The 14,567-nt window shown below is 40.2% G+C and overlaps 1 protein-coding gene across 6 annotated transcripts in view; it reads left to right on the top strand.

Moving 5' to 3' along the window:
- RAB3GAP1 (RAB3 GTPase activating protein catalytic subunit 1) overlaps window positions 1-10,097 on the top strand; it is a 111,834-nt gene extending 101,737 nt beyond the window's left edge. For 4 of the 6 annotated variants that reach the window (XM_023259279.2, XM_023259282.2, XM_023259283.2 and 1 more), the window contains 6 exons: window positions 2,254-2,350; window positions 2,444-2,547; window positions 2,680-2,795; window positions 4,207-4,309; window positions 7,420-7,440; window positions 8,302-10,097. In XM_023259279.2, coding sequence (XP_023115047.2) covers window positions 2,254-2,350; window positions 2,444-2,547; window positions 2,680-2,795; window positions 4,207-4,309; window positions 7,420-7,440; window positions 8,302-8,538 — 678 coding nt within the window. In that variant the 3' untranslated portion in view covers window positions 8,539-10,097. Of the gene's footprint in view, window positions 1-2,253; window positions 2,351-2,443; window positions 2,548-2,679; window positions 2,796-4,206; window positions 4,310-7,419; window positions 7,441-7,810; window positions 8,240-8,301 lie in introns of those variants that run through there. The other 2 variants (XM_023259280.2, XM_045034816.1) reach the window with 2 other exon arrangements.
- Window positions 10,098-14,567: the final 4,470 nt, after the last annotated feature.

A 14,567-nucleotide genomic window follows, 5' to 3' on the forward strand; every position in this document is an offset into this window, starting at 1 on the left:
TGGATCCTGTATGGTGGTGGGTAATATAAGTCATTATGTGGTCTGTTGACAAAAATGAAATAAGGACAGTAGACTAGATTAAAAGTATTTGAGCAGTGTTAAAGGTAGTTTATATAGTTTATATAATCATAATAGTTTATATTTTGATTATAGAAAACTTTCTTAATTTGGGGAAATAGATATTTGGGGATAAAGGGACATGATGTATGTAACTGGCTTTCAGATTATTCAGGAAAAAAATGTATGTATGTATATATTATGTGCACAGAGGAGAGAGATCCACGCAATTAAATGAGGTAAAGGTGAGTCTAGGTAAGTAATCACTTGCCATTGTCTTGTACATATCCTAACTCTGTTTTTAGGTATATACCTTCAAGAAATTCTTCTACATGTGTACCAGGAAACATACCCAATAACATAACAGGAACCTTATTTGTAATAGTCAAAAATTTGGCAGGGGGTGGAGTGGGGAAGTCTATCAATGGAGGAACATTTTATTTTATTATTTTATTTTATTTTATTTTTTATTTTATTTTATTTCATTTCATTTCATTTCTTAAAATTTATTTATTTGAGAGACACACACACCACGAGTTGGGCAGGGGCAGAGAGAGGAGAGAGAGAATCTCAAGCAAGCTCTGTGCTGCTAGCACAGAGCCTGATGCGGGGCTGAACCCATGAAGCCGCAAGATCATAACCTGAGCCAAAACCAAAAGTTGGACGCTTAACCGACTGAGCCACACAGGCGTCCATCAATGGAGGAACATTTTAATATTAGCATGTATCAGCATATGCAGTCTCAAAAAGAATGCCAAGTGAAGAACAAGTCACTGAGGGAATGTAACTAGAAACATTGCATTTATATAAAGATTAAAACCAGACCAAACTAAGCGATACATTATTTAGGGCTACACAGCTATGTGAGAAAACTATTATTTGTTGAGGGTGAGGTGCATGAGGGAGGGAGACTTGATCATGGAGGCAACAGGGACTTGGAAAGTGCTGGTGATACTCTGTTTCTTAAGCTGGTTGATGTGTAAATGAGTGTTCATTCTAAACAGTTCTTCTAAAATTAGTGTCTTCTGAACTATTTATAAATACTCTGGTATGTGTATTTCTTAATTAAAAAAATTTTCAAACCACAGAGAACTCTCCAAGCCAAAAAATAAAGGTTATAAGTCATTAAAGGAACAAAGCAAGTTCTAAAATAGTATGTGCATTACGATTTTTTGTTAAGAAATTGCATATGTATCTGTATCTTTGTGTTTAAATGGGAATAGAAATAAGTCTAAGAAGATAAACAGAAAAATAAGGTTGCTCCTTTAGGAAGTAGGATTTCTAGACAACTTTTACATTATACTTCTCTGTATTTGTTTCTGAAATCTGTGAGCATTTATCATCCATGTTTACCTATGAGATTATATTTCTTTTATCTTTATTGCTCTTGAATAAGGAGCATTAAGGTAAGGTCCATGTGTTATACATAACTTCTCTGAATTTATTTATTTTTTAATTTTTATTATTATTACTATTATTTTAGAGAGAGCACACATGAGCAGGGGAGAGGGGCAGAGGGAGGGAGAGAGACAGAATCTTAAGCAGGCTCCACACTCAGTGCTGAAACTGATGTGAGGCTTGATCCTACAACCCTGGGATCATGACCTGAGCCGAAATCAAGAGTTGGATGCTCAACTGACTGAGCCACCCAGGAGCCCCATCTCTGTATTTTTTTTAATCTGAAAAATAATAAAACAATTTCCATTTTGGAAAAAAAACAATAAAACAACTAAAGCAAACAAAAAAATTAGTGGAAGGTCTCTATCAGTGTTTGGAAATGTTAAGCGAGAAGCAGTTTATAGAACAGTATTTTACATACTTAGTTCACCTAATATGTATATTCAGTGTTTTAAAACATCCCGGAATAAAAATGCTCCACCATTAACAGTTGTTATCTCTAGGTGGTATAATTTACAGACAGTTTTTATTTTCTTTGTATTTCCCTTACTTGCATGTATTACATATGGAAGCAAGAAAAGTAAAATGTGGGAATATTCACCACTATTAAAGACTGAAGTCCTGAATTGTTTTCAGTGATATTATTCTTAACATTGTTGTTGGTAGCTCCTTACCTGGATGAGTACGGCAAGGTACTAAGAGAGCTCCCTACTGCAGAGGATTTTTTTCTTTCATAGATGGAGACTTTATTCTTTGACAGCTGCATTGGTCATTTATGTAACTTTATGCCTCCTTCAGGTGCTGCACTATCTGGCAGTCCAGAAACCTGCAGACCTTGCTCGGCACCTGTTACCTTGTGTAATTCATGCAGCTGTACTCAAGGTAAAGGAAGAAGGTAAATGTCTTACTTCATTAGTCATTAGTTTATTTCCAAAATGAAAGTATATTTTGCCTGACTTAATTATGGCTTTGATCTTTTTCAAAATAGAAAATCTGGAAAACATTTCTTTAGTTAAGAAGATTATAAAGCAGATAATAACTCATTCCAGTAAAGTTCTGCACTTCCCCAATCCAGAAGACAAGAAATTGGAAGTAAGTTTGCTGTATGTCAGGGTCTTGCCAAGTGTTCTCCCCAGTTGGCAATGATTATTTTAAAGTTACATTTTTTAAAGGCTGCTTTTTTTGCTGCTTTCCAATGTATGTTTCTCCCTTTTCCACTGTTAGGAAATCATCCATCAAATTACTAATGTAGAAGCTATAATTGCCAGAGCCCGCTCACTGAAAGCCAAGTTTGGAACTGAGAAATGTGAACAAGAGGAGGAAAAGGAAGACCTTGAAAAGTAATTGATATTTGAGTAACTTTTATCTGCAGTAGGAAAAACCACCATTCTCTTCAGAAAACTTTAATAGAATGTTGAGATTCTTTTGTTGTACCCCTATGTTATTTGTAACAAGCATCAGCTAGAGACAGAAAAATATTTAATTATCATAGAATTTGACTTCTCCTGTATTTCTGGGTGTTTGCAAAGTGGATCCCTTCCTTCTACATTTAAAAACAAGTCTACCAGGTCCTTTTTTCTAGGAATGTGCCTGCAGTTGCCTGTGGAAGAGCTAGTGATTCTTTGTTACTTGCAGTGCCCCAGAGCTTTGCTTTCAGCTCTCACTGTTCTTTAACCAGTCTGAGGTGTTGTGAAATTGTATTTCTCCCCAATATTCCTAGTTATTTATTTAACTCTAAGTAAGGTTTTTGATAGCAAAGGTGCATATCTTGTGTACCTTGTGAACATGTTTTGAAAGAGTGACCAGATGGCCTCTCCAAGATGATACAGATGACCGGGTCAATCATTTCCTCCTCCTGAGAAAGTCTTGGCACCATTACCTGTTAGTATGAGTCCCTTTCCATTGTTGCTTATGGTACTTGAAAGAAAAATGTTTTTATATGTGATAAAGTGTTTCCAAATTAGCCGCTTCAGCAACTTGAATTTATCATAATTTTAAAGTCTTCACCAGCCTTTTCAGAAATGAAATGGCATTGTTGATGCTAAATAATATCATATGACAAGACATGCTATAGCTCTTAACAAGTTCTTGTTAGAATTTTATGTCTTGTGTTCGGGGAAATTTTGTCTTAGCCTTCTTTGCTCTTGAAAATTCCTTCCTTTTAAATGAGAAGAATGAACGCTAATCAAGGGAATCATTTCTAAAATAGCAGTATGAATTAGTGGTGCAGGCACTCTCATAGCTTCAGAACTCTAACATAGGTTATCTGTGATATACATGGAGGTGCAGTGTTTCCAGCACCTAATGGCACAGTTGAGACTTTGCCCAGTAAAATGTATCTTTTACACACACACACACCCCTTAAAAGAACAAAAATGAGAAATGTGGATCATTGCTTTGCTGTATACATATAACTTGGGTTTTTTTGTCTAAATTTACTGTTCGAATCTTTTATTTATTGTAGTATTCTTGAAGCTTCTAGTCTGAAAGACAGACCGAATATTTCTTTTTGCCCTTTTACAAAGATGGGTTTTTAAAAATTCTGTGAAAACAGATGAAAGGCAATAAGATTGTCATTTGAGTCTATTTTAATTCCAAATGTGACTCTTTTCTGTTGTAAAAGTTCCACTCTAGCCTTGGTAGGTTTAGCCAGTATCAATTTGAGAGTTTTCCACAACATTAATCTGGGAGACTGACATGGTGTGAACTGAGCAGCTCACTTTCTGTGCTTTCATTACCTCTCTCCCCTAGGTTTGTGAGTTGCCTTTTGGAGCAACCTGAAGTGTTAGTTGTGGGTGCAGGAAGAGGACATGCTGGCAAAATCATTCACAAGCTGTTTGTGAATGCTCAGAGGGTATGTGAATATGCTTATTGACTGTGTCATGATGTCTCCAGACCTCTACTCAGTAAGTTGCCGGTTTGATTCCCACACATGGCTGATAATACAGCTGCTGAGTGTAAGTCTTGGCATTGGGCTCGAACAATATAAAAACAGTGACTCTCAACGGTGACTTCTGAGTCTCTGAAATCCATTTTCTTTCTTACATATTTAAACAAAATTATAAGTATATTTTAGGATATAAATTTCAGAAGTCAGAAGAGTCTGAAATCCATTGTTGTAGAATCTAATAGGGACTCGGCAATGGCCACTGCAGTGCGGTAGGAAAAAATGTTGCATGCTTTCAAATTAGAATAGAGTTCAGTTTTACCAATTTTAAACTCCATGTACTCCAAATGGATTCACAGTTTTGTTTGTGAAGTTAGTATATCTGTTTCTGTTATAGTGAATTGATCTAAGGAAAAGCAAGATTTCAGATATGTAGAATTGGGGAAACAGGCTTCAGGACAGAAAGCCCAGTTGCAAAAATTATCTTTGGCATTACCTCTACTACTGAGAGTAGTTATGTAGTACTTTCTGACATTCATTAAAATTTGAATTTTTATGAAGGTGATGCTAGTTACACTTTGTGTGGATACTCTCTGTACTGATGATATCAGGGCTCATTAATATTAAAGATTGTGATAAAAGTATTCTGGAGTGTGCTGTGGACAGTCCCTGACTTACGATGATTTGACTTATGATATTTGACTTTATGATGGTGAGAAAAATATATATTCAGTAGAAGCCGCATTTTGAATTTTGGTCTTTTTTCAGGCCAGCAGTATATGCTGCACATTCCTCTCTTGTGATGCTGGGCAGGTGCAACGGCCAGTCCCCGGCAGCCACATGGTCATGAGGGCAAACAGTTGATACACTTACTTACAACTACTCTACCCAGACAACTGTTCTGGCACTCACTTTCAGTACAGTATTTTAATAAATTACATGAGGTAGTCAACATTTTATTATAAAACAGACTTTGTGTGAGATGATTTTTGCCCAACTGTAGGCTTATGTGAGTGTTCTGAGCTTGGGTAAGGTAGACCAGGCTGAGTTACAATGTTTGGTAGGATAGGTATAGTAAATGTATTCTCAACATAGGTATTTTCTTTTTTTCTTTCTTTCTTTCTTTTTTTTTTTTTTAATGTTTATTTACTTTTGAGAGAGACAGGGAGGGAGAGTGCAAGCGGAGGAGTGACAGAGAGACAGAGGGAGATAGAGAATCCCAATAAGGGTCCATGCCATCAGTGCAGAGCCTGATATGGGGCTTAAACCCACAAACCGTGAGATCATGACCTGAGGCGAAATCAAGAGTTGGACCCATAACCGACTGAGCCATTCAGGTGCTCCCAATTTAGGATATTTTCAACTTAGGATGCGTTTCTTGGGACGTAACTTGATTGTAAGTCAAGGAAAGATATGTAAGTACAGAGTGTCCTTTACCTGGAACTATGATGACTCTAGAACGACCCACTTGTGAAAGTATAATTCTCAGAATCAAAAAGAATTTTCATGGGTTTACATACGATATAAAAGCTGTATAATCTCCTTTGAATCTGTCTGGAGTATATCTAGTTAATGTAGTCAATTTGATAGCCAAATGTACTGATTTGAATTTTTAGCAAGAAATGAAACCTGTGATTATGTGCGAGATTGCTCCCTAACTTTAAGATTTCAAGTTAAAAACCAAGTACTTAATTTCCTTATAGAGTTCTAGAAAACAGTAGATGCTTACTTTGATTTGTTTTTGTCTCTGCCATGAAACCAGGAATCAAGTTTGTTTTTGCATCCTATATCCTTTACCAGCTCACTAGCCAGAAGCTAACAACCACATTTCCTTGTCACCACCAATATGAATTTTTCTCCTGTTGCAGCAATTCTTTTCTCTGTCCTCACTTTTAAAAACTTGTGTATTGGGGCGCCTGGGTGGCTCAGTCGGTTGAGCGGCCGACTTCGGCTCAGGTCATGATCTCACGGTCCGTGAGTTCGAGCCCCGCGTCGGGCTCTGTGCTGACAGCTCGGAGCCTGGAGCCTGTTTCGGATTCTGTGTCTCCCTCTCTCTGACCCTCCCCCGTTCATGCTCTGTCTCTCTCTGTCTCAAAAATAAATAAACGTTAACAAAAATTTTTTTTAAATAAATAATAAATAAATAAAAACTTGTGTATTAAGAGGACTTAAAATCTAATGTATTTTTATTTTTAATGCTGAGAGTATTCCTTGTTTTAGATAGTTAAACAAAATTATTTTCCACAAAATGGAAATAGCTTTTCCTCCCTAGAAAGTTAGTAAAGGCTCACTGTAAAAATACAGAAAATTAATACAAAAAATTTACATCAGTAAATATAGGAGTGTCTCATCCTTTCATTGGCCTTGTATAGCTAATCCCCTTTAAGGGATACTGAAATTACACATTTTTCCCAGTTGTACAATTGCATTTGTAAAACATTTCAAACTTTCAGACCTTGTAGGGAATGCTTTTGGGAGTTGGCAGACTGTAATCCGTATTACAAGCACCTGATTGGTACATTTTTGAACTCAGATCTTAAATGTCTGGCCGTAAACCACTAAAGTTTATTCATGTAACTTTTCATTATCAACTGACACTTTATATCAATTCTAATAAATCAAGATTTTAACTTTTTAAAAAAGTTAAATTTCACTGAGAATTTTGTGTAGCATACAGCAGCTTTACATATTTATAACTTTGTGCTTAAAATTATACACTTTATTAAGGTTTTATAAACTTCATTATAATTACATGTGTCAGTGGTGGATTCCACTGGAATTCAACAAATAAACCACAGATTGGATTGTGTTTCAGTTTTATCAATTTTTCCCATTAAATGACACATTTGCCTGTTGAACCATCAGATGCATGAGAAGTGGGATATGTCTGCTCAATTTAACAGCTAGGTGTGTTCTATGTGGTGTGTGTTTGTCTTGATATTCTTTTGATAGGATCATGTTCCTTAATGTAGTGCATGCTGTCTCTGAAATGATCTTGAAATCTCTTGTCTAGCTCTTTTTAAACCATCTTGCTTGTTTCCTTTTCATCACTGTTTCTTTTCTCACCCTTTCTCAAGCTGACTGAATCTTCTGATGAGGTAACAAAATAGCCTTTGTCCCTCATAGTCCCTTGTTCCTTCCCATCCCTCTAACTTCATAAGGTCATTAAGACTAACCACATCTTTAACAGTCTGGATTTGGCATACCTTTCATGCTGATGTTTAGTATAACATGATTTCATATTTCCATTGCCCAAACAATATTTTTTTCTAAATCGATGGTATTTTAAAAGAAATTTAATAATCTGAGAAATGAAAGAAGTATAGTGACCAATATTAAAATGAAGGCTCTAATTGAATGTTTTTTACGTAATTTTAATGGAAAACTAGATGCCTTTAATATTGAGAACTTCTCTTTTGTGGCCATTGCTACGTTACATGGACCTCTGTCATTTCTTTATCACTTTAGCCACTCAGCAAACAAAACAAGTGTCCCCAGTTTTAATTTGGCAAATGAATCTTAAAAAGAAAGAAATGAAAGAATGGAGATAAAAACCATCTTTCCAGACTTTGGGGGAGAAGCAGCTCCTTCCTGGACTGAGGACATCAGACTTGAACTTGGGTTGTTGCTAGAAGAAACGTGTAGAAACCAGTACTACATTTTCCCTCTTCATCAGATGTCGGAATATGGTCCTCACTTTTCAGTGCAGATTGCCTGGCATTCGTGATCTCTTTTGTCTCTGTTACCAGTTTATTTGTAATATCTGGCTGTTCGTGCATTGTTTCAAGCTTCTTGCTTTTTCTGTGTTGGTTTTTGAATAATCATAACATGGCTGACTGCATTACTGAGTAATGTAGAACATCTTTTATGTATTTATCATGTTTGTTCATCTGTCCTTCAAAATGATCTAAGTTTAGCATTGGACTTGCTCTTGAATTTAGCATTTGATTCTGTTCAAGGCTGCAGCCATGGCTCCACCGGAGGAGGAACTGAAGAGAGTGAGCTCTCCAGAAGAGAGAAGGCAGAACTCGGTGTCAGACTTCCCACCTCCTGCTGGCCGGGAACTCATATTGCGCACCACTGTGCCACGCCCAGCCCCGTACTCCCGAGCTCTGCCTCAGCGCATGTATAGTGTTCTCACCAAAGAGGATTTCAGACTTGCAGGTGCCTTTTCATCAGATACCTCCTTCTTCTAATTCTTCTAGAGCCACCTCATTTATGGCTTCAGAGACTGCTCTGACCCCTTCTGTGGGAGGGAGTTTGTGTCAGTCAGAACTTGAGAGACCATGAAGAGGACTTGTCCAGTCCAATGATCAGGAATCATACCAGCATCTGAAAGACTTTTCCAGCTTCATGCTTGGGCTTTGTTGTATCTCGGTTTGGGCAGAGAGAATGGGCTTGAGCTTTTGAAAGATTTGCTCCTGAAGAGATGGTCCTTGTTTGACCAGGGGTAGGGGTAGTGGGTAGTGGGTAGGGGGATGTACAGGGACCAGAAAAACAACAGGAGCTCTCTGTACTCCAGTGGGATTGTGCTCATTTATTCTTTCCTGTTACTGTTCCTTAGGTTATCACCTTGCATTTTTAGTCTGTGTAAACACACTTGTGGTACTTGTTAGTATCAGGTATGCAAAACAGAATATCTGTTAATTCAGATTTCTGAATATTTTGGTGGTAGCTTTTCCCAGAATCTGTGTTTTTGAAATACTAAATGACATTCTGTTTATTCAATCATCTAGTGGCCATCCTTATTGTATTAATTAACTTTTGATGAGCATTTTGAATATTCTAGGAGAAAGCCTAGAATTTCACATAGTTTCTGTTTTTCCACGTAACTGTGACTTAAATGTATTCCTTCTGAGAAAACTATATATTGAATGTTACTGCAAATTAGTTTTATATCTTGTAAGGTTTGTTTATTTTACGTGTTGGTTGCCAGTGAGATATCAACCTGCAAACTGTTCTCTTCTTGCTCTATAGCATGCATTCCTTTTTTTCTTTTTTTTTTTTTTTTGTAATTGTTGACTGGACACTATGTTTAATGGAGTAGAGATGAGCACATTGCTACAAATACAGCTTGGAACATAGAGATTATCATGCAGTTAGTATAATTTGGTGTATATGCTAATGTAATGATTAGAAGATTATTTCAGTGAACTATTTTGCTTTTGCATTCTAGATAAAGTGAAAATAATCGATGGGGATGTATATAGCACCCAGCATAAGAATAACAGCAACATAATTTCTAGTTATGTGGTGATCAAGATTTATTAAGTCTGTGTTGCTGTATGGCCTCTGTTCGGTAATCTCAAATCTATTTTTAAGCCTAAAATTCCCATTTTAATCCAAAGCAAAAAATGGTTATACTGAAGCATAGACCTTGCGTATATAATTTAAAGAATTAATAGAGCTGTGTAAACCCTGTTATATTATTTTTGTAAAAAAAAAAAGTGTGTACATATATACGTATATATGCACATATATATGTATATATGTACATATGAAGTAGGGGAGGCCCTGGTTGGTTACCTCCCAGCCTTCACAGTGCTTTTCTCTGAGATGCTTTACTTGATGGCTGTTGGTAAACCATACCAATGCAGGCCTGAGGACTGAGCACTGTACCAGGTAGAAAATGTATCTTTCAAGGACAGGGTTTGTCTGCTTCCCATTGAGGAAGTTAATAGTAAAGAAACATTTTTCAAAGAGGTTGGACTTCAAAATGGCATTGTGAGTCTAATAAAAAGGAAAGTCTTGCTTTCTTTGGCTACTTTTCTTTTCTCTCCTCTGGTGAGCACTTTATTCTTATTTCAGTTAGTTTTATCCTGTCTCATGTCTCCCTAAATATTTGCAGCCTGTGGAGTCTTGTAGGGGTCTTAAGAACATGCTTTGTACCTTCTTTTTTATTGGCAGTTACCCCAGTTTACTTTCATTATAGTTATGAGTAGGGGAGGGGCAGAGAGAGGGTGACACAGAATCCAAAGCAGGCTGCAGGTTCCGAGCTGTCAGCACAGAGCCCAACACGGGGCTCAAACTCACGAACCGCGAGATCATGACCTGAGCCAAAGTCAGATGCTTAACCGAATGAGCCACCCAGGTGCCCCTTGGGTTTGTTTCTTGATTGAGAGGGAAGCCATTGGAGAATATTGAACAGGGGAGTGTCATGATCTTATGTTTACAGAATTTGAGTTGTGGCTGCAGTGTGGACAATACACTGATGAGCAGGGGTACAAGTATGGTGTATATTTTGAAAACAATGCACAGAATTGGCTGATGGAATCCATGAAGGTATGAGTAAGTGAAGGATGACTCAAGGTTTGGGACCTGAGTAACAGTAAGTGATGCTGTTATTTGTTGAAATGAAGAAGACAGAGGGAAGAGCATTTTGGGGGGTGATAGAAGATCCTGAGTTACATTGTATTAATTTTGAGGTAGCATTTAGATACCTGTGGTGTAGCAAGCCTTTAAGGTGGCCCCCACTGATCCCTGTCTCCTGGTATTCACACCCCTGTGGTAGTCCCAGCCTCCATATTTTGACCAATGAACATGGAGAAAGCATTGGTATGGCACTTCTAAGATTAGGTTATAAAGGATGTTGTAGCTTCCGTTTTGGCTGCATGTTCTCGTGTGTCTCTCTGTCCCTCTTGTCACTTGCTGTGGGTGAAGTCAATTTCCATGCCACAAACAACCCTAAGGAGAGGCCCACATGGTGAGGAAGTGAGGACACCTGCTGATGGCCATGTGAGTGAGCTTGCAAGTGGATTCTCCTCAGTCTCAGAAGTCCGTGGCCTCTTGAGGAACCAAGAGCCAGACGTACCCACCTCACTCTGCGTGGATTGCAGACCCTCAGAAACAGTGTGCAATAATGTTTTTATTTTAAACTCAGTTTCAGGGACAGTTTGTTTCACAGAAAAAATTACAGAATACCCAAGTGATTGTGTAAATTTGGGGTTTAAGGATGAGGTTAGAGCTTGTGCAGTAAATCGAGGTCAGACAGTATGAGAGCTCTGAGGGGTGGTGAGTACAGTGCAAAGAGAAGGTCTGGGGACTGAACCCAAGATCCGGAAGAGGAAGAGAACTGCCAGAGGAGACTAAGAAGGAGCAGCCACTGAGGTCGAAAGAAAACCATGAGTGTGATGTTCCAGAAGCTAGGAAATAAAATATTTGAAGGAAGTGGGAATTGATCAACTGTGTCAAGTGCCACTGAGATGTGGAATAAGACGCAAGCTCAGAACTACTTGTTGCAAACCTGTGGATGCACAGGAGCACCTGCATGCAGAAAGGTAACACTGTTTTTACTGGGAAAGAGCAGGGAAGTTCCTGGCTGGAGGGCAGATGGGTGCACTCACCACTTCTACCCTAGCCAGTTGGGGCTGTGGTTGCTGTGCACTGTTCTTTGCCAGGAATTGGAGGCCAGAGGCTATAAGTAGGGTACAATACAGGGTGAGAGCATGAAGCCACTGTTTCAAGCCAGCTGTGACCCAATTCCCTGCCCCACTCTTGCTGCCAGCTCCTTCTGAGCTCGCTGGGGAAAGGATAGATCTTGGCACTCAACAAATGCTGAATGAATGAGTGTCTCTTGATAGCAAGGGGTGGGGGGGGGGCACTGATTTTTCTGGGTTCTAATTTTGAGCTCTTGGGCACCTTGAAGCCAGAATATTTCAGAATATGAGCTCCTGGAAGCCGGACAACTGCTGCTGTCCTTTCTCTAGCTCTGAGAAGTGGAGCATGGCATCAACCTAGATAAATGGGTTTGGCTAATTCTTTATCTAGAATAAAGCTAGTTCCTAGTAGCGTGGCTTCTTTGCCAGCAGTTTTCCCCCTGGCAGCTTGTGATGTCCGACAGGTGGTCATGGATAAATCTCCCTCAAATGAGCAGTCTCATCTGTTGCAGGGAGTGTTCCTGGGGTGGGCTTATCAGCCGAGGAAGATGGCTGAACAGAAGGCCCCCACTCGGCCCCTGGTCAGAGAAGACAGGGTGGCCCAATCTCTGATTGGGGAGCTCTCCCCTTGTCCCTTTTGTGGGGCCCTCCTCGGCAGCAGGGGTCTCTGGAAGGTTTTGGCAGAGGCCTCAGTGTCTTCTCAGAGGCACACATCCCCCTGCTGCTTTCCAACCAAATGAGCTTCTCTAAAGAAGCTACATTCCTTCCCTCTCTGGTTGATAAGAAGCTCATGGTCCCCTCCCCCCCCTCCCCCCAGGCAAATCCATGATAGAATATTCTTTGTTTAAGTTTGCAGATTTGTCTTCATCTTGTCCCAGAATAAGGTGGATGAATGGCCTGTGAGGAGATGTGTGCAGCCTGGGCCGGCTCATGCCATAGGAGCTGCTAGTTGGGTTTAAAGCTGGTGAGTTGACTATCTGCAGTACGTAAGCCTGTGATAGAAAGTATTCTCCAGGAAAGAACAGAACAAAGTTCTGTAACAAAGTACCACAGACCACGTGGCTTAAAAACGGCAAAAATGTATTGTCTCACAGTTCTGGAGGCTTTGAGTTTGAAATCAGGGTGTTGGCAGGGCCACGCTTCCTCTGAAACCTGCAGGGGAGGATCCTTCCCTCCCTTTCCCTTGCTTCTGGTGGTTGCCAGCAGGCCCTGCTACTCCTTAGCTTGTAGCTACAGCACTTCTGTCTGGGCCCCTATTGTCATATGGCTTCTCTCCCAGGTGTCTGTGTCTGTTCTCTTCCTGTGACACCAGTATGACCTCATCTGAACTGACTACATCTGCAATGACCCTGTTTCCAGACATCACATTCTGAGGTACAAGGGGTTTAGGAGTTCAACACGCCTTTCTTTTTGGAAGGGAGCAGGGGGTCACAGTTCAACACATAAAAGCCTCATTCACACAGAAGCCATCGGATGGACAGATGCCCATCCAGTCAGTGGTAGGCCATGGAGACTGATGTGTAAAAGCATCGACCTACCTCCAGACAGCGGTAGGTCTCAATCTCTGCCTTCTTTATGAGCCGGGAGACACTGGGCAGGTACCTAACATCTTCCTTTGCCAAATGGAGACAAAAGTAAGCATCCAACACATTGTAACAAAATTAAGATACCATCTAAAGAATGCCCAGCATGGTACAGGCCATTGTTTAATAAAGACAAGCTTTTTAAAGGAACCGTACTATAAAGTGGTATGGCTGTAGGTGAATGAATGGTTAGCCGTTGTTTAACTTGAGGACACACGGGCCCAGCCAGTGTGCATAGAGATGACTGTCCAAACAGCCCCATAATAGCAAGAGTGACCTCGAATCTCCTACCATCTCATCAAATCAACTGATTTCTTTTGATTCCTTTTTCCTTCCTTGGGTCACAGCGTTTAACAAGCTAAGTAGACCCTGTCTAGGCAGAGGGCTGGGTGGGAAGTTGGGAATAGTTGAAGCGTGTTCCAGGCAGTGGGGCTTATCTGCAGAGGCCTGCAGACACAGTGTTGGGTGTGGCCAGAGCAAAGAGTGAGAAGAGAGAGTCAAGGTAGTAGAGGAAGGGATGGTCTGTTCTAGGACCTTGGTTCTAGGAACTTGGACCTTGTCCAGTGACAGTGGAGGAGCTAGAAAGGTTTGCAGTACAGGAGGAGGAGCAAGACTAGACTCACACCCTCAGGAGCCACAGTGATCCCCGCAAGGAATGGTCTTGGCTTGGGTTGTGGCGGTGGTGAGGGTGTGAGAGATTCAGCAAGTGACACAGCCAGGATTTGGTGAAGTGTGAGAGGTGGTTAGTGAAGGCGGTTGTGTCCTGAATGCCTGATCTCTGACTCGAGCCCGAGGGGCCAGCTGCTCTGACGTGAGAGGCAGTGCCCAGCATGGATTCACAGTGTGTCATCAGCCCAGCACACCCACCTGCAAACATAGCCCCTCCCGGAAGAGTCCTGCTCTGTCCACACTCCAGTGAAATCCACACCCTTTCTGTTACGTGACCCACGGTGGGGCGATGTCTATAAGGACATCACATACAGCGTCCAGGAGTCCTCAGTCTTGCCAGTTTGCTGCCGACAGGGAAGGAGAATGAGTACTTCTGCTACTTACCCTTCCTTAAGCACCCTCCTCTGCATACACATTTGTCAGGAGAGTGATATCGGCTCCCTCCAGGGGCTCGTCAGTCCTGATTAACAAGTGATGGGACACAGATCAAAACTTTTCTTAAGTTCTTCAGCCATTTGACAGTTTGAGTAAATAATGACTTCTCGGTGCTATTTATTCTCATTCTTCTTTCTCAGCCCTATTTTTGGCCTAGAACAC

Source organism: Felis catus, chromosome C1, assembly GCF_018350175.1.
Source record: "Felis catus isolate Fca126 chromosome C1, F.catus_Fca126_mat1.0, whole genome shotgun sequence".
Classification (NCBI taxonomy): Eukaryota; Metazoa; Chordata; class Mammalia; order Carnivora; family Felidae; genus Felis; species Felis catus.